This window comes from Diceros bicornis, chromosome 5, assembly GCF_020826845.1.
Source record: "Diceros bicornis minor isolate mBicDic1 chromosome 5, mDicBic1.mat.cur, whole genome shotgun sequence".
Classification (NCBI taxonomy): domain Eukaryota; kingdom Metazoa; phylum Chordata; class Mammalia; order Perissodactyla; family Rhinocerotidae; genus Diceros; species Diceros bicornis.
The window spans coordinates 32,630,166-32,651,188 of record NC_080744.1 but is presented as its reverse complement, the minus strand read 5'-3'; the positions used below and the strand labels follow the sequence as shown (position 1 = coordinate 32,651,188).

At 41.4% G+C, this 21,023-nt stretch overlaps 1 protein-coding gene across 1 annotated transcript in view; it reads right to left on the bottom strand.

Moving 5' to 3' along the window:
- Nucleotides 1–17,745, bottom strand: part of FMN1 (formin 1) — a 365,920-nt gene extending 348,175 nt beyond the window's left edge. Inside the window, exon 1 of the mRNA XM_058541158.1 lies at nt 15,888–17,745. Coding sequence (XP_058397141.1) covers nt 15,888–17,745 — 1,858 coding nt within the window. The remainder of the gene's footprint in view (nt 1–15,887) is intronic.
- Between the last annotated feature and the right edge of the window lie 3,278 nt (nt 17,746–21,023).

The window sequence follows — 21,023 nt, the reverse complement described above, 5'->3', positions numbered from 1 at the left end:
AAATTGAGTTTATGTTGAACTACTTTTAGTGGATACATCAAAAAGAAAACCAACAACCACTGCAGATCATTTGACTTTTCAGCCCTCATTTTGAAGGGGTTTGATCTCACTAAAAAGCTGCTGGGGGAAGGAACTGGTTCACTCACCCATTCAGTATATATTTACTAGTCAGGCGCCAGACACTATGAAAAATGCCAGAGGCACCCAGATAAACACTATATGATTCCTGCCATCCAGAGGCTCATAATCTAGTTAGTGCCAGACACTCAAATGTAAACAAAGAATGATGACAATGCCAAGTGTTTTAAAATGGAAGACGCACAAAGCACTATCTGGAATCTACAAGAGGAAATGCTTAACTCTAACCAGGAGGGTTAGGAGAGCTTCATGGAAAAGACAACATTTGTGCTAGATGTTGATGATGAGTAGTTCATCACAAAAGTGGCAACATGCAAAGGCACAGATGCAAAGAAAGGAAGGAAGAAAAAGTATTATAGAATAAATTTAAAATATTTTTTTCCAATCTGATGTGTATGAAATAGGATTTTCTTTTCATTGTCACTTCCCTAATTGCTTGTAAGGCTAAGCCTGTTTTCACATATTCACCATTCAGACTTTCCCTTAAGTGAATTAACTATCTTCTTTGCCCATTTTTTTCTCCTGGGTAGTTTGCCTTTTCTTTACTAATTTACATGAATTCTCTATATATTTTGGATGCTAATTCTTTGTTAGTCATAAGTGCTGTAAATATCTTCTCCCAGATTTTCTTACTACTTTTTAAAACGATATCATTTGTCATAGTCAAATTATTTTAACTTAATTTAATTTTATATTATTTTAATACAGACAAGTTCACCAATAATCTTCTTTATGGTTTGTGCTTTTAAGAAACCATTTCCTAATCCTTGCATATTTTCTGCTAAAAGCTGTAAAGTTTTGATTTTCACATTTCAGTTCTAAATCCACCTGAAATAGATTTTATGCATGGTATGAAGTAGCTCCAACTTTATTTTTTCTTTCCATCTGGATAACCAATTGTCCCAGCCTAGTTTAGTGAATAATTTGCTTTTCCCAGTCTTTGTAACGTCAGTGGTCACAGGTAGGATTTCCTAGGAAACAAACTGAGAAGGGATTTCCACGCAGAAGGTTTAATGGGGAAGGCTCTTGGGAACCTGTGAGAGAGTGAGGGCAGCAGAACCGGGCAGAAGGAGACGCAGCCACAACAGACGCCTCAGCTGATCACACAGGGAGCTCTGAAGCTGGGATGGCCCTTCAGAGTTGTCCTACACAAGGCCAACAGGACTGCCCTTTTGTACCCTTGCACAGAGACCAGTCATTGGATAGGGCTGCCCCTGAGGAGCAGGTGGAAACTTCTGAGAGGCAGCTCCCCTGGCAGGAGGCAGTGCCTGGGGAGGGACTCAGCTGTGAGCCATCAGTGGGCAACACTCCCAGCCGCTGAGGGAACTAGGGCCTTGATCTTGATGGAGGATCTGGGTAGCACACGTAGCATCCACTATATGGCCTTTGTCACGTATCCCCTTTCCAATTTTATCAGCTCACTATTCTTTTGGACTCTTTCCTAGGAAATAATTTCCAGATAGGACTCCATCCTGCCCCTGCATGTAATCCAATTTGTCCATAGCCCCTTTCAAATATCTACCTCTAATTACACGCAAAACTCCAGATTTGTCAGACTATAAAGAGCACAGTAGCACATTTTCTCCCTTGACATGACTATTTACTACTAACATAGCCTGGCTTTTTGTTTTAAACAGCCACATTACCCAACTGGCTCAAAATCAATATGTTGTCAACTAAAGCTGAAACCAAAGTCTCCTATGTCCTTTACTTGTGAGTGGATATTTTACTTTAAATGCAGGATGTTTCCAGTATCCTCTTAACTTTAATCTTGTTCCATTTGGCTTAGGAAGAATTTAACAAGCTTTGATTCTGTCATCTAACACCTCTCTCCAGTTTAATTTTTCTCCCAAGTTGATTAAGAATGCCAACAAGATGTTGAAAAGAAAAGATCTGAACAGGACAGGGAGCAGTGATGAGTCTTGCGACATGCCAAGACACCTTTCTACATTTTGACACAGGTCCATTAATCAACACTCCGAGTATGATTGTTCTCCTGGCAGCAGACCCAGCGTGTTTTAATACAGCAGCAGTCACTTGGGGCAGGAACCTTCGAGTGACTCTGTTTTCTCCCTCAACTGCAGATCCCATCAAATTTGTCCAGTCTTGAGCCCACAGTGTTTTGGTACCTATCCCTTGTTACCACTAACATCAAGACCATTACAGACCTGTTTGACTCTTACCTCTGTTTTCAACTGATCATGTTTTCCCTACTGCAAAACCTATATGCCTTGAAATACAAAGCTGATAAAGTTATGACCGTTTACTAGTTCCCCACCTGGAAGAGGTACAATAAATAGTGCCCGTGGGGGATGAGCGAATAAATGCAGCTTCCCAGGATGTGGTCTGCAGAGAACGTCCATTTAACTTTGGGCCCTTTTGGCATAGAGACTATTGGACTCACTAAGGTTAATCGAAAAGTGATTGCTCTTTTTGAGGCTGCCATTTGTAACCCTAAAACCAACTCCTTGCATTTGTAAAGCACTCTCCTGTACACTGTCTCAGTTAATTCTCACAGCAACTCTAAAAGAGTTATATTATTAACCTGTCGTTAAGTAGGAGAGTTGGAGAGGTCGTATCTTACAGACACATAGCTAGTAATTGACAGAGGCGGGATTTGAACTTGGGTTTCCTGATTTCAAGACAGGGGCTTCTTCCCCAACCCAGCTCAACGGAACAGTTGTAAGAATTATGGTCTGTTTAGCATGAAAAGGAAAGAGGCATCAAAAGGCAGGTGAATTCTGAAAGGGCAGCATCCAAATTTCCGAAAGGAAAATATTGCCCAAAGGACATACAGAAGTGATTTTTCTTCAATAACACAAAAGCTAAGATTTAACAGCTTCTGCAGGAAACAGGCGAATGCTTTCCTGATACAGGCTCTTTGTGAGATTAGTCATACGTTATACGATTTTCCAAGACATTTGCTCTTAAAGGAATCAGACAGCAACAAAATAGTAGCACTGCTCTTTAGAATAAAGCTGCAGATGTGTGATTGCAGTATCTTAATGACTTAGTAGATGAAACTCTCTAACTCCACCAATATTTGCTGATAACATAAAACTGGTTGTAAAAGCTACATATTGAAAGCCTAATGGATGCTCAAATGCAATTTAGAGAAGAAGCGTCTTGGCCCACATGGAGCAGCTGGTGCTTGGCAGGCATCAACAGTTATTTGCAGACATCTTTATTGAGGCCTGAATGGTTAATATTATGATTAACGGTAAAAAAAAGTTGTGATCACAGCAACAAATGTCAGACAGGGAAATATTCAAGAATAGCATTCTACCTTCCTGTATTGAAGCAATGCATGAGAATTGGTTGGCAGAAGGCTAATAAAAAAATTAAGAGGGGCTGGCCCAGTGGCGTAGTGGTTAAGTGCGCGCACTCCGCTGCTGGTGGCCCAGGGTTCGGATCCTGGGCGCGCACCCACGCACCGCTTGTCAGGCCATGCTGTGGCGGCGTCCCACATAAAGTGGAGGAAGATGGGCACGGATGTTAGCCCAGGGCCAGTCTTCCTCGGCAAAAAGAGGAGGATTGGCATGGATGTTAGCTCAGAGCTGATCTTCCTCACAAAAAAATTAAAAAAAAAAAATCTAAAAACAAATTAAGAAACCTGTACATGTTTTCAAGTGTATAGGTCCTATATCTGATAAGTTCGATAATGATTATTCAAAACCATTACAAAAATGGCTAAGTGGGAATTCAATTATTTTTCAAGGATAACTCATCTATATCATTTCCCCCTAATAAAATATTTGCACTTAAAAGATGCTGAGGGGCCGGCGGGGTGACGCAAGTGGTTAAGTGCGTGCGCTCCGCTGCGGCAGCCGGGGTTCGCCAGTTTGGATCCCAGGCATGCACATGGCTTGTCAAGCCATGCTGCGGCACCGTCTCATATAAAGTAGAGGAAGATGGGCATGAATGTTAGCCCCGGGCCAGTCTTCCTCAGCAAAAAAAGAGAAGAGGATTGGCAGATGTTAGCTCAGGGCCGATCTTCATCACACATGCAAAAAAAAGATTCTGAGGCATAGTGGTTAAGTTCACGTGCTCTGCTTCAGCAGCCCAGGGTGCTGAGGTTCAGATCCCAGGCATAGACCTACGCACCACTTATCAAGCCATGCTGTTGCAGGCATCCCACATGTAAAGTAGAGGAAGATGAGCACGGATGTTAGCCCAGGGCTGATCTTCCTCAGCAAAAAAGAGAAGGATTGGCAACAGATGTTAGCTCAGGGCCAATCTTGCTCACCAAAAAAAAAAGAAAAAAGATCCTGAGTTCATTTAACACAGCTATACATAGTATAATAATTTATATTTTTAATCTTGGTCCACACTAAAGTGGTTAAGCACAGACAGCTCGGACCCCACTCCCAGAATTTCTGATTTAATAGTTCTAGGGGATGGGGCCCAAGAGACAGCATTTTAACAAATTTCCAGTTGTGGCTAATGCTGCTTGTCCAAGGACCACACTTGGATAACCACATTTCTACACCACGCGGACCCTCTCACAGGTTTCTATGAGCACATCCTATTTTGCCATTGGTGAATCTCTTGTGTACAATAAACAAAAATTCATTTAACAATTAGTTATTGAGCCAGCATTTATGTAACATATGCTGGAGGCTATATCAGATGTGATGCCATACATTAGAGACACAAAGACGAATAAAGCTTTGTCTCTGGGTCCATGGAGTTTATATTCTAGACAGACATGTAAACAAATAAATATGATGTCATGTGATAAACATCATGTGCAAAGGTCCATGAGAGCAGAATGAAAGTGTTCATTCTACAATGAGGGGAATCAGGAGGCATTATAATGGAGATAACATTTAGGACATTTAAAAAACTTTTTTGAAATAATTTCAGGCTTAAAGAAAAATTTAAAAATGGAGAGCTCCCTATACCCTTCACTCAGCTTCCCAACGTTTACAAACGTTGACATTTTGTATAACCTAGGTTACGATGGATTTTGAAGGATGCATAGGAATTTATCCCAGTATCACATGTAGAGAAATAATATATGAATAAAACCATTGAAACAGGATATACTAATAATAATATGTAAACATTTTTGGAGAATTATGTAGTAGACACTGTGCCAAGCCCTTTAAATGTATTAAATCACTTAATCCTTACAATAACCTGTAAGTAATATCTTATCTACTATATAGATATTATCATCACTCCTCTTTATAGATGAGGGAGTTGAGACAGTTGCCAATCTTCCAGTAGGGAGCAGAACTGGGATTTGACATGAAAATGTTCAACTTTAGCACACACACTCATAACCAGTATATTATGATTAGAAATGGACAATAGCCTACTGTGGATATAGATTAGGTTATAATTTGGAAAGTTGTAGGGACAGGGTTCTGATAGTGGAAGCAGAAGACAAGACCAGAAAGGGAATGGAAAGTTCTAGATAATGGAAGGATACTGTGGTAGGAATTCTAAAATAGTCTCCTAGATTCCTGTCTCCTGAGGGACATGCCCAGAATAATCCCCTCTCCCTGAGGGAGGGCAGACCTGTGAAGACGATGGCATGTCATTTCCATGATTCAGTTAAGTTACATAACAAATGCAAAGGCACTTTGAGGATGTATTTAAGGTCTCTGGTGTTATCATACTGCCCCCCTGGTCCAGGGCCTCAGATTCTCATGCCATTATCTAGGTGTGCCCATTCCTTTCCTGGCCTTGACTTCTACTTTCATTCTTGGAACCCTGTCCCATAACCCATTCTTTAAAGATCCTGCTCTGCTAGTTAATAACAGAAGCTTTATGGGCAAATTAATATGACTTAGGCTTTTGTGCATAGCTTTTGTAAATCAATCACACCTCAACTTATATTTGTATTATACACAACTATTCTAGCAACAGTGCTTTCACACAGAAGGCAAACTTCAATGGTGGGCATCAGGCACCCAGCAGGTGGGCCTTGCAGGACCCCCTGAATCACAGCCTGGAAGAGTTACAAGTACCTGCCCAGCATTCTAGTTCACCAACATATTGAGTCATAAAGTGTACCTTGGCGCAAATGTGCTGGGCTTTGATGATGCATAATACAACATGGTTAATCTGTGACCAGCCAGCAAAATTCATGAATCAGTAAGTCGCCTCTGGTTTCCACTTCAAGTTTGATCACTTGACTACCCCTCAGTGACTGGCTTTAATAATAAAGTCTCATTTTAAGACTATAAAAGGTTTGTTCTGGTAAAATTCATCATGTTATAAAGTTATTCCAATTAAAATAACAATTTCTTTATTCACATAAACACCTGGCTTTGAGGGCCCAAGTTTCGTTTAATTTCATTCCCGTCCTCTGAGTACATTCAGATTTCTAAATTTATGCAGAGATTAATAGTTTTAAGGTTACTTTAAAAATAAAGCATTATCTTCCAAAACAACATGATAGTAATCACATAATATGGCATGAAACCAGTTTCATTCTATTTAACATAGGACAAGTGGAAAAAATTTGCCCCTTTACCAGTTTGCAGATCAAGTTTTCTCATCATTCATCATCCATCATTCATTCATTCAATAAAAACATTCATTAGAATACATGCCACATGTCAGTTACTGAACCTGATTTCAGGTAAATGATGATGAATGTGACACCATTCCTGTCTTTGAGGAGATCTTTTTAAAAAAAAAAAAAATAAGGAAACATCTGTTTCAATTCTGTTGTGTACTGTCACCAGCAGAAATAGTTTCAAATGAAGATGAGACACCAAGAGCACGGTGGGGACAAACCGACTTCACTCTGCTGTATGGCACACCAGCTGAAGGAATTTACAACCATTCTGTTTAACTACTCCTAGGCAATCTGTCTCTCACAGTCACTGCCTTGTCACTTGTAAATTGGAGGGTTGTTTTTAATTAAAGTTGACAATCACAAAAATTTAATTAAACCAATACATATTGATTACCCTGTGACATACTATTCAAGGAACTGCAAATTGTCCACCCAGAGTATGAGATAGAGTTCTACATCCAAAAGCTTGATGGGAACTCAAGATTGACACATAAAATAATGAGAGTATTATAAAAAATATATACTAACATAATAAGATGCAAATAATCACGGTCCAAAACCCACTGCCTTGACAAAAAAATCAGGAGAAGAAAGATTACTATTAGTTGCAGAAACTGAAAAACCTTTATAGAGGGAAGATATGACTTCAGGCGGTTCAGAAATAATTGATAGGAAGACAGGGTACCTTTGTTTTCCTTTTCTTTTGCTATATCATTCTTTAATTTATGGTTTCCTATTGGGATGACATTGGAATTAGAAATTCAATTTCAATTTCCTTGTTAATTACTTTAATTTAAAAATAAAACTCCCCTGATTAAATTCAAAAGCTATTGAGTGGACCAGACTCTGTGAAGAGTGCATCAGAGGTATCAAAAATGATTGCCACCCTCAAGTTTTTCACAAATTAGCTGGAAAATCTAAAATTAACCTACACAAAACAATAAGAGACCAGTAAAGATGTGACTTAAAAAACAGAAGCAAATGTAGAAGGTTTAATTGAGAGAATATCAAGAAATCCATATAGAATAACCAGCTGTGAACTATTATTTGCAGAATCATTTCATCACTGGAAATCGCCAACAAGAGTAGATGATTAAAATCCTTTCTGACCCTATGAGCCAACAACAATCTGTGATTATAAGCAGCTAATATTTTCTTATGTTTGACGAAGTATTTTCATCGACATTATTTCATCCGATTCTCAAAAGAACCCTATGAATTTGATACTACTCCTTCCAGCAAATGCAGTCAGGGGAGTAATAACAGGGGGAAAAATCAGTATTTCTCTGGCTCTACCAGTTCGGGTGCTCCCCTCCGCCCACACCAATTTCCCCTAATCCTTGTAGGAATCACATGTGCTCCCAGATGCAATCCTCCCCACCATCGCTGCTGTCCTCTCTTGTCTGGCTGCTTAAAGTGTCTCTTGACGCTGCTAGAATTGTCACCAGGGCTACTGCAGCTAAGGTGCTAGATGTGCTGCCCAAGGCACTGCTGCCTACCTCTCCCACTTCTCCACTTCTCCTGAGGACAAGGCAAAATCTGGTTCATTCCACCAGGTTCCCTGTCACACTGGGAACCTCAAGCAGGGACTCTTCATCCACAAGTTTGTTACATACACTCTATTATGCAGACCCTGCCTTCAATATCTTAAGGAAATGTTAGTAAAATTACTCTTCAAACTTTCACACTGCTTTTTATTGCAGTCCTCTCTCCCTGTGATCCAGACATGAGTCCACAGGGGCTGGGCCAGCAGAGAATCTGGAGGACACACATTATGTAATTTTCAGTGTTGGCCCACCCCACGAGGCTGGTATCCTTTTCTCATGCACCTCTGCCCTGTGACAATCTTCTGAACACTCAAGCAAAAGACTCCTGACAGGTCTAACCATCTAATTATCCAGACGTGCCTAGACCTATGTCTGAATCCTAGGGAGACTGTGCTTAGGATCAAGCCACACGTTATTTACTCTGCACAATTCCTCTGGGCTAACTCGGGAACCAACAGCTTTAATCAGACACAGGATTATTTTTGGGTTCTCCCTCCAAACGCAAAACTTAATGTCAAAACTTTAACTTAGATTTAACACAAACCAACAAAAAACACATATCGTAACATTTTAGGGAAAATATGCGAAACCTGGATGATCCAGTTTACTGCCTTATTGTCAATAAAATTGTGTTACATGAAACACAAAAATCTGAATCTCAATGTCGGAAGCCCTCGCTCACTTGCTTAGCGTGAAGTCCAGTCTTCTCTCAGGCCCTTCCTCCTCTGTTATGCTTTACAGGGGACCCCCAAGGTTTCCATGCGTGGGGACCTGCAGCCCTCGCCACCCTTCTACTCTGTTGCTGTCACGCTGCTGCCCTTGAAGGGGTTGCTAACGACCTCTTTCAGAATACTGAAGCTGGGGCTCTTCTCTCCCAATGGCCGGCAAGAAAATTTCTGCTTCTCTTAAAGAGCTCTTCCACACTGCAAAACTGTTGGGCTTTGATGACAAAGTTCTTCCTTCCCTCCACACCAAAGCCTCTTTGCCATAGAGTGTAGGGGCTCTCCTAGGAGGACGAGGACACACCTGTCACAGGTGTCCTGTCGAGGACACACACTTTGGGCCCAGACTTGTTCTTCTCTCCTGATACTTCTTCCATCGTCCATTGTTCCTCCGTATTGTTCCATATCCTTCAAGGACCCCACCAGTCCCTCTACATCCTATAGATATCGGAATCCCAGTTCTGACCTAGTTTCAAGTTCTTTCCTGTAAGGCTCTGGGCCATATAGAAAGCATCTGATTCAATGTTCTAGAACAACCCAGGACTGTGGAAAAAACTCCTAGGACCTTCTATGAGCATGAAGAAACTCTGGAACATGGTATGGCAGGAGGCCAAGCAACCAGACCACACACAGGAACTCTAGGGGGAGAGTATGGCCTAACATCACAGCCCAGGGGTGACCAAAATGTATTAAACATGGTTTGATTCCCATTTAAGATCTATCTAACAGGACTTCCTATCCTCGTAAGTGATCAGAAAGCGGATGAAGTAAGAAGGGCAGAGACAGACATTTACCTGACAAGAGTTATCAAGAAGGAGAAAGCAGGCCGAGTGGTGTCCAGTGTTTTCAGACAGCACTCTCCCCAACAAGAGTCCATGAGGAATAAAACAAAACAGACACCTCCAATATTCAGTACTTTGCTTTATCAATTTGATAAAATGCTTTTAATCCAATTACAACTTCAAAAGTTTAAGTCTTTTTTTACGTCCCAACCAATGCTATGCAGCAGAATGGTTATGTGACAAAACATATACGATAAATTTTTCTTCAAAATGTAATATCTATTTATTTTAAAAGTGGTTTTCCCTTTTATATTTTTCATTGGCTATTACTTTTAACCACAGTGTTAATTCTGCCATTTCTATGTCTTTATAATTATTTTAGATAGATGTGTATGACCTAGGACCACAGACTGCCAACCCTGCTTTAAATCTTGTGCTCTGAATCCAAGAAGAGAAAAGAGACAAGTGAAAAACAATTCAACAGAAGGTGCTAACCTCAAAGCACAATTGAAATTAATGGGAAAAAATTCACATACATAGAGCAGGCTTGAGACTTTAAAACATCAGATCTGTCATGGTCCTGGTCTTTGAAACATATCCCCTTTTGAAAAACAAAATCTGGATGAGAGAAACACTCATCATTTATTTCATACGGAAACTGACTTCCAAATACAAATTGTTCATTAGTAGAAAATCTATTTCATATTTCATATGCTTATTAGCAATTCTTAATTTGAGATAATTGGGGAAGATATTTTTAAGTTCTTTTTGTGCTTTTCACAAAAAGCAACCAAGCACAACGTGATATCAATCACTGTTAAATATAAAAGCTTTGTTTTTAAAAACCAGATAGTTTTTCTGAATCCATGGGCTAAAAACTGTATCACAAGATCTTCCAATCCTTTCGCTTCCTCTATGTTTGAACTTTTTACTATAAAAGAAACAGTCAGCCAAATTAAATTAAGAGGTAGAAAGGTCATAGGACAAAGAAACGAAACAGAGCATAATCATCATTTATTATCAAGATACCCACTGTTTATAACAAAACATATACCACACGTACACACACACACACACACACATTCTTCTTTACCCTGTGTTCATTTAAAATACCATTCTATCTGTCTACATTTCTTGGTCTTCACGGCTCAATCTATCTGCATCATCTTGGTCTCCCATTTGCCCCTCCAGGTCCACTGTGACCCTTCTCCACCCTGCTCTTGGCCCTGGAAGGCTGACCTTGTAGACCTCCACCGGCTCCCTCACTCTCTATCTTTTGGATGGTTCAGTTAGAGGAGGCTCCAGGCAGAAGATGAAGGCAGCGTGAGGCCAGGATACTTATTCTCGCAGTCTCCTCTCTGTGAGGTGTCTCTACCACAGGCCACTGTTCCTGCTGTGTGGTCCTCTCCATGAAGCTCCCCTGTCTGGGTTCCAGTGACGACCGCTTCCCTTGCTCCTTCAGGCCCGGCGGTGTCTGTTCCCTGTCAGGACCCTGTCTCATCCAGAAGCCTTTCTGAACTGCCCTCTTCTCTTGGTTTCTGGATTATACTCTGTCCTCATCCAATCCTGCCTCCCTGACTAGTCCTTCTCAGATGTTGCTTTTACAGCTCTCTAGCAACCTGTATTATTCCCTTCGTAACAACACTATTAGTCTTAATACTGAGTTTCTTGCCTAATTAAAGGATGTGGGGGAAATATAGAAAAGTGTGGTTAGGTATAATCTTACCCCCCCCCAACACACACACACACACAACCACTCTAGGTGTTGTATTTGTCTTTTTCTTTAAAACATAGTTAAACCACTCTTTAAAAACCATAAAAGTGACACATTTACCACAACCATGAAACAATGTAAATATGTAAAGAAAAGAAGTTAATACCTTTCCCCAGTGCTCTGGATGCTTCCCCTTCACCTCATTCCCCACCTTCACTCTGCCTTGCCCCTAGATAAAGAATGTGAACAACCTGGCCGGTTGTCTTCTACATTTGTCTCCATGATATTCAAACCCATATCAAACATATATCCTCATATATGGAGAAAGGTGATACTTGTCTTTATAAAAACTGAGAGCATGCTGTATATTATCTTGCAGCTTGCTAGATATAGATCTAGTTCAACACTTTGAACAGCCTCATAATATTACAGAGAATAAATATATTATAATTTATTTAGCCATTTCTCTAGTGATGGACATTCAAATTTTTTCCAGCTGTTTGCCACTACAAACAATGCTGCAGTAAACACCCTTATGTGTGTATTCTTGCTGGTGCAACTATTTACGTAAGCTAAATTCCTAAATTTAGTAGGGTTGCTAGGTCAAAGTTACATATAGTTTCAATTACAACCCTCTTACTTTCTCAAAAGTAAGCAATGTATTTCCTATCAATTTAAGCCCCATATTTATTTTATATGGGTATAATATGGTATATGCAATTTTTGAACCTTATTCTCTCTCTTAACATTAATTACAGATAATTTTCCATGTACTACATACTTTCCGTAGTCATCTTAAATAGTTATATATGTCCATTAATGCTATGAATTGCATCAAACCTCAATATTAATACGGAAACAATTTATATCTACTCCCAATAATATATGCCCAGAGAGAAATCAAAGCTTTAACAGTACCATTAGATACAACAAAATCTATTACAAATATGTCTCTCAACTCTTAATAAGTTGACATTACATCTTTTGATGGGCACAAGCACTGATCAAATGACTTACAATATCAAGAACAACTATGCCTGGGGCATATGCTTCCATCACCACCTCGGTGACTTCAATCAAAGGAAAAAGATCACGAGATTGCTGAAGAGCACAGTGAAGCACTGGTCATTTTCCTGAGCGTGGTGAGCCAAGTTCCATGTGATCCTTCCGGCATTAAAAGGGTCTATTTCAGATGAGAGGTAAGTGAAAGCCACCAAAACAGGAAAGAATCCCAGCCCCAAGGACACTGCTACGCAGGTTAGCACAACTAGAGTCCCCCAAGGTTTGAGAAAATGCTACGTTCCACAAAGGCTTGGGAACATTCTACAGCAGTTTCCATCCCAAAATAAAATACAGTAAAACCAATTCCAAGGTGGGGTGGGGGAGAAGGGGGGGACCATGAGAAGACAAATCTGGCCACCATTCATTGTTAGTATATTCTCTATTTGATCATATCACCACTAAACAAGAAATTCCTGTGTGTAGCCCTTGGGATGAAGAGCTAGGAAAACGACACAGCCAATAGGAGGTGGACCAGTAGCCTCTGTGATGCCTTTATGCTATTTCCTGCATGGATGGTAATGCTGGCTTTAACTGCTTGGTCCTGTGAGAAGAAAGAGCGGATTTCACTTTTTCCTGGGAATTGCTACTTTGCCCATAAACACTAAAGTCTTCCAACTGGAAATGCATCTGATTACTTTTGCCAGACTTAATCTCTTACTCGAACAGTTAATGAGAGCTTTCGATAATCTTAATCACTTCACTTCAATAAATTACCTAGATGTTATTTCCATAGGAAATAAATGTCCACAGACCATAAATTCAACCTGGTTAATAGCTAACATGGGAGAAAGGTGGGGGTGGATTCAGATAAAAGGCCACTGTGCGGTGATGGTAAATGAATTATCCACCCCTCATCTGGGCTGCTGGGGGCTGTCTGAGGCCTCTGCTGGGAGGGGCTGGGGGGAGAACGAAGTGAAAGACAAAGGCAGCTGGAAGCAGGAAAATTCTCCCCGTGTGGACCCACCAGCTGTAGGAAGCCACTGAAGGGTTCAGAATAGGAAGAGGACTCATGGCTACAGAAAAGGGGAATTAAAGGGAGGAAAGGGGACAAGGACACAGGATACAGATCAAAGACTCCCTCCCTTCATGCTTTTCAAAAAAGTGCAGGATGATAACAGATGATGTTTGGATGTCCTGAGGGAAGGTCCCAGCAAAAGGGAAGTTATCCATGCTAGAAAAAACATCTCTCCCACTCCTATTCCCCGACTTTCCAACTCCTTTTATACGGTTAGAAGCCCAGACAGTCTCCCTGCCAAGGAATCCCTGTGATTTTAATGACCGGCTCCTGAAAGCGCTATGAAGATCCCAATGGAAGGCTGGGGCCAAAGTAAAGGGAAGGGTTCTGAACAACTGTATGGAGAGGCCAAGGGAAAGTGTGATCATCCATTGAACTTGCCCCTCAGGGGGCTCAAGGTCAGTCACCATAGAAACTGAATGTCCTCTGTGTGCCTGTCTTGACCCAGATACAATAGAGCTTTTATAATATTCTTTTATATAGAAAAAGGACAACAAAATAAAAAGATAATTCTAAATCAGGGAAAAAAAGATTTACTGAAGCTCAATGTATTAAATGCACAGTTTCTGGATGAGAGGCACACACAATCCTAGAATTTGGTGTGATTTCTAAAAAGAACCTTGGGGGCCGGCCCCGTGGCTTAGCGGCTAAGTGTGCGCGCTCTGCTACTGGCGGCCTGGGTTCGGATCCCGGGCGCGCACCGACGCACCGTTTGTCCGGCCATGCTGAGGCCGCATCCCACATACAGCAACTAGAAGGATGTGCAACTATGACATACAACTATCTACTGGGGCTTTGGGGGAAAAAAAAAAAAGGAGGATTGGCAATAGATGTTAGCTCAGAGCCGGTCTTCCTCAGCAAAAAGAGGAGGATTAGCATGGATGTTAGCTCAGGGCTGATCTTCCTCACACACACACAAAAAATAATAAAAAATAAAAATAAAAAGAACCTTGGGAAGTGAGGCAGCTGGTCCACGCCCATGCCTCCAAAAGTTTCTGACCTACTAATTGCAGAGGACTACCTTTCCAAGTATTTCAAAGTACCCAGCATCCATAGGGAGAAAGAATTTTCATCACTAGGGTTCGATGATACATGATATAAAATTCATAATTCTATGACTTTCTTGGTGAGGCAGGTTGGTTATATTAGGAAATTTGCAAGTCTTATCAAACTAAAACCACTATATTGCAAAAACAAGATGAAAAGCATTTACTACATTTTTAATCTACCACCTGGATCAATGATTTAGAGAAATTTATAAAATGTCAAGAGTTTAAAATGAATAGAAAATGTTTAGAATTTCCCTTTTACTAGATAGATATTTTTATTTCAGAAATTGAGCATGATGTATTCTCTAACCTTTAAGAGACCATATATCATATTACGAGCCGGTCCCTAGACAAAGCATTGACCATATGCTGTGAAAGGACCTATTAGCTGAAAAAGAACCTATTACCTACACAACGGCACACAAAACCCTGAGCATCTGGCCACATGGCCTGGAAAATGTAATGAACACAGGAGTGGCACTTCTTATACATTGTCTTTTTTGGTCTTATTGAGCTCACTTACAGAACCCCCAAAACTATTTTCATGTAAAATTTTAAATCACATTAAACATAAAAGCCAGATTAGCTCTTTAGCACCTTTGGCAGAAGACATGATGTTATACTAGTAACAGTAGAAAGCCATAAATAAAACATAACTTCAGAATAAACATTACTTAGTGCTTGTTTGGGAAATAAAAAAACCGAGTTTAAAAAAAAGAAAATCTGAACCACGTTTCTTCAATTTAGACTGTATTCATCTCTCTTCTAGTAAAAAAAAAAAGTTTTTGTCATGAAATAGTGATGCTTATAAACGTGTTTACTAAAAAGCAAAAACCTCTAATAACAGAGAGATGAGCAAAGACACAGCATGCTTTTGCTCTTCTGCTTAGAGAATTCCAGCAAATCCAAGCTACTCAAGCAGCATGAACAGCAAAATTTGGATCAAGGGGCCAATTACCCAGTGTTAGCATCAAAGGCAGCAACAAGTTGCTGCTTCTCTCCGCTGTTCCTGTTTCCTTTGAGAGTCCTATGTTAAGCAACCATAGAGGCAGCTTTAGAGTATGTGAAAAATAAAAATAAAAAAAAGATATTTACAAAGTATTCCTTCTGGAAGCAACACCTCTGACCCTGTAAGTCAACACCACCCTCACCATCTCCACACTCCCCTATACCACTCCCAGTTTTCTTGCTACAAGATGAATTGACTAACAGGACTAGAAATTTTGGTTCATTTTTAATAAGCCAGTTTCTGCGAAGCACAAGCAGATTGACGGTTTGTGAATAGCCCAAGAACTGATTTAAAGTATCTTAAACAAGACTAACCTGGAGGTGACTGGTGCTGGGGCTGAGCTGTGGTCTTCCCAGGCCCCAAGCTCTTTTCCAAAGGTTCCCCAGGCACCAACCGAGGTTGGTCTGCTCTGAGGGAGGCCGAGCTGGCTCCTTTGGTCTCCGTGACCTTCGCAGATGATGGTGGCTCCAAGGAGTCAGCAGAGAGGGACCCAGAGAAGGCACCACTCTTTCCACCGGGAGAGTCATCAAGAGGGGCTTCCCTCTCGCCAGGCAGTGGAGGGAGCCGGAGGATCCTGTGATGCTGCTGACGGCCAGGGAGCCTTGGAGATAGAGGTGAGGGAACAGGTGACAGCCGTTTGTGTGTGCCGGACTGAGAGGATGAATTATTAAATACCATGCTGAGAGCTGCCAGTGCTGGGGGGGACGACCTCTTCTCATCACCTCTTGGTTGTGAGGCGTGTGGCCCTACACCGTGGGGCAGATCCAGAAACAAGGTTTTGTGGCCACTCAGAGGCAGCCCAGCTCTCCTCTTGAGTCTAGCGTCTGGCAGGGTGTGGGTGGCTGTCGTGCTGAGGGGAAAACCCAGCCTTTTCCCTTCAGTGGCTTCATCTAACTTCTCACTCTCTATCACTTTCAGGAGGACCTTGTTCACAGCCCCCTCCGTGCTGGCTGGCACACATTCCCTGGCTGATGACTGCAATGACCCATCCCCTCGCTGCTCCTTGCCCCGCTGCCTGGAACCACGGGGCCCTGCCTTGGCTCCCGAGATGGTGAGCAAGTCCGCTTTGGGTATAAACTCCCCTTGGGCCGCCGGGCAAACGTCAATCCTTCCCTCAGCCTCAGGACGAGTTTTAACCACTCTTTGCACCTGAGTGGACAGATCCTGGACTTTGGCCACCACTTTGCAAACAGGTTTCTTTGTGCAAGTCTGCTCAGCAGACTTCTCCCTCTGGCCCCTCTCTGCCTCTGGATGCTTCTCAGGGTCCTCGTGACTTGCAGACAAACCTGTTTGCTGATGCGCCAGCCTGTGAGGCCCCCTCTGCGGCCCCCAGGTACCCCCATCTCCTGGCTCTGTGGAGCTGCAGTCAGGGCCCCGGCCTCCTCTTCCAAACTTGGCATCCTCAAAAGCCGGCCCCAAGCTCCCAAAGCCAGGGTCAGGGGCCAGTGTCCTGGGGGTCTCCAGGGGGTAGCTCTCTCGCCTCTGCAGGGAAGAGGTAAGTGCCCCATTTGGGAGCAAGTTGCCTCTCTCCTCTAGGAGCCAAAGATTAGGCCTCCCTCGAGAAAGAGGAAGGGAGCTGCTGGAACAGATCTGGTCCTTTCCCATCTGCAGAGCCGACTCCCGGCGCCCACGCCCTTTTCTTCTTGTCCTCTTGTGCGGCGGCGTCTCAAAGCTCTCTCTCCTTCCACCAAACCTCCGGGGCTTTCTGTTCCCGTGGGTGCTCCTCTTATTGAGACAGCCCACGAGGGGCTCCCCCTGCCAGTCAGCACTCTGGAAACTGTCGTCCTCGGGGGCCAGGCTCACGGACAGCTCTGGCAGCTTCCCCTCCTGGTTCCCCATCGTAATGCCCAGGATGTGGTCTGAGCTCAGCAGGTCGGCCAGCAGTCTCTCCCTCTCTGCTATGAGTTTGTACAGTTCAGTTAGAATGTCTTTCGTGGGAGTTTGCTTGAAAAATATGTCGCCTGGATGTTCATTCGGCTGCAGACTGAGGCTGGTGATGTCTGACCCCTCCCTGACTTGGTAGCAGTTATGAAACTCTTTATTGGATCGATCTAGAGTTACGGTGCCCTTGTATGAAAATCCTCTGACTTCCCCTCTTGGAAGATAGAAGCTGATGTAGCAGAGTTCGGTAATGGGCTTATGCAATTGGAGGGTGCAGTGAGTGCCTTCCATTATGCCTAACTAATTATTCATGCCTCGGAGATGCTGGTCTGTGGTCAGGCTTCCCAGGCTCCGGTGCTGGGGCATGTGATGGTGGCTATGCAGGGAAAGCAGCTGACAGTCATCTCCAGCAATGAGACCGCCTGTTAGAGGAACAGGGGAAGAAAGCAGCTTGTCTAACAGAGTGCATAAATCACCCACCGACAAAAATCAAAGCATAACCATGACTTACCCTTCCTCTCGGCTGACCCCAACCAACTCAAGGCATCAGCCAGGAGGCTGATTGCAACCTCTTCCCCACTCCCACCCGGCCCTTGACCAACAGAGCTTTTCTACAGTTGAGAGATGGCAGAGTGCTCTAATTTTAGCCCCAAGACAAAAATCCCTTTTCCCCACATGGGAACTCACTGTATACCCTAGAGCAGGTCTCTCAACTTCTCAAGGGTTCAGTTCAGGTTCTTGTTTAAAACAGAGCTAACATACCTCCCAGAAATCCTGAGGAAAGGGGACTTGGAGATCCTTAGCAAATATAGCCACTTTAATAACTCATGTTTGGAATATTACTTTGCAAGAATAAGTCAAGCCTTTTTACTCTCCGAAAAGCACCTTCTAAGATTTGAGATTCGTTATCTATTTAAATTAAAGCAGTGCGAGGGAAAAGTATTAGCCAAAAATTTGGAGTCTTTTCTGAACATAATTCATATATCTTGCCAAAAGTGGTACAAGTGAAAAATTTTAAGTTTAAAATTTAAATAAATAACTCAGGAGTCTTAAACAAGTTGTTTTTGTTTTTGTTTTTTCTACTTCTTGCCTATTTGAAGCCAAATGGAATGTCAGAGAAAAAGCAAAAATCTGTAAGCCACTGCTGGCCCTGCATGGATTTTCAATGTCTTCACCATCAAAGTGGCTGAAATGTCACATGAGCAGTGAAGGTGGCTGCTCCCTCGTGTGATTTGAGGGATCCCAGAAATGTCTCTGTGGTTAACATACCCCCATACAAGCATGGACCTTAGAATTCTATATTAAAACACTTCATTTCTTAAATTAAGGCACTGCCTAGTCTTCAAGACTTCCACGCTTGAAAGAAATTCCCCTGGGAAGGGTAACACAATGACCATTTATTGACCACTGATATCTTTAGTAAATTATTTTACTCAGGTCTTTTCTAAATGGTTCTAAATAGTAAAAAGCTACACAAAAGTACATTTTGAGTGCAGGAAGATAAAAGAAGAGGGGTTTTGTAATAGAAACTTCTTGAAGAAGACAGATGAAATTAAGAGTGATAAAATGAAGGTTAAAAAAAAAATTGTAGACATCTGGTCAACCCAGAAGTGCCAGGAGGACTCAGAGCACTCACAGAGAGGGAAGTGGAACAACATTTTCAAAGTGCTGAAAGGAAAGACTTGTTAATCCAGGATTTTATATTCAGTGAAAATATTCTTCAAAAATAAAGGTGAAATAGAGACATTCTCAGATGAAGGAAAAGTAAGAGAATTAGTTGCCAGTAGACATGCTTTAAAAGAATTGCTAAAGGAAGTTCTTCAGAGAGAATGAAACTGATGCCAGAAAGAAACTTAAAACATAGAAAATGAAGGAAGAAGGGGGTGAGGGGAGGGTGAAAGCAGTAAAGGGACATATATATGGTGATGAATAAAAACTAGACTATTGGTGGAGAACACAATGTAACCTATACAGAAACTGAAATATAATAATGTACACCTGAAATTTACACAATGTTATAAACCAATATAACCTCAATAAAATAATTTTTTTAAAAAATAAAGAGGGGCTGGCCCCGTGGCGTAGTGGTTAAGTTTGGTGCACGCCATGTCGCCGGCCCAGGTTTGGTTCCCAGGCACGGACCTACACCACTCATCAGTGGCCATGCTGTGGTGGCGACCCACATACAAAATAGACAAAGACTAGCACAGATGTTAGCTCAGGGCGAATCTTCGTCAGCAATAAAAAAAAGAAGAGCAACGCAAATGGTAAATATCTATATGAATATAATATTATTCCTCTCATGAGTTCCTTAAAAGACGTTTGAGAGTTGAAAGCAAAAAATATAATATTGTTTGGTGGGGTTGCAATATGTACATATAAAACACAAGACAACTACGATATAAAAAGGGGTGACAAAAGGACCTATATGGTGGTAAAGTATAATAGTAATTTAATTCTAACTACACTGTGAAGAGTTAGGCATGCATATTGTAATCCCTACAACAACTACTAAAAAATATATACAAAGAGATACACTCAAAAATACATTGATATATTAAAATGGAATAATAAAAAATGTTCGAATAACTCAAAAGAAAACAAAAAAGGGTAAATGAAAGAGAGGAACAAAAACCAAAGGCAACAAACAGAAATAAATAAAATGGTAAAGCTAAATCTAAACATGTTAATAATTATGTTAAACGTAAATGGTCTAAACATACCTTTAAAAGATGAAGATTGTCAGGATGCATAAGATATGGAATTAAAAGTCATTGGCTTGGATGAAGCTACTCAAGAAAAGTACACAGACTGAGAAAAGCAAAGGTTGCAGAACATAGTACTGGGAACAGAGATATTTAAGGGATGAATGGAGGGAAAAGAGACTTCGAAAGAGGCTGAGAAAGCAATGAGCAGTAAGATAATTCCCTATATTTTGTAGCTAAAGAAATTAAAGTTAAATAATCTAACGTCTTATTATGCTTTTATTATAAGTGTGTAAACCCTACTTGTCAAATCTTTCAATAAGTATAGCCAAACTGATACCAGAACCCATGCCTCGGAAGCTAGTGTTAGATTAAACTATAGGGCTTCCATAATACAAGCAAGACTTTCTTCCTCCCTTTTCTGACAATAACAGGAGTCACATACCCAGTTGTACCCTTCAATTCTTTTCTTCAACCTCATCCACCATCCCTTCTTAAAGACCTGTTACATTTCCCTTCTATTGCTACATTTTCTTTTGCAGAGGAATAGTGTGTAAAAATAGTGAAAGTCACAACCATGGTGTAGTACCGTGATAAAGACCATTTCAACTAGGGATCAAACCATAGGGTGTAGAGACGAAAGGAGTGACTTTTAGGTTTTAGGTGTCAACATTGGCCATGTCATAAGGGCCATAAGTCCCTATCAACTGTAAAAGAAAAGTGTCCCATCCTTGAAATTTTCAAAATTTAAAAAACAAAAAAGGTTGCAGAGTTATACTTTGCTTCCAAGATAAAACACTCTTCTATCAGATTCTGGGGGTCCAAATCCAGATACAAATGGACTTATTCATGCCATGTATTCAC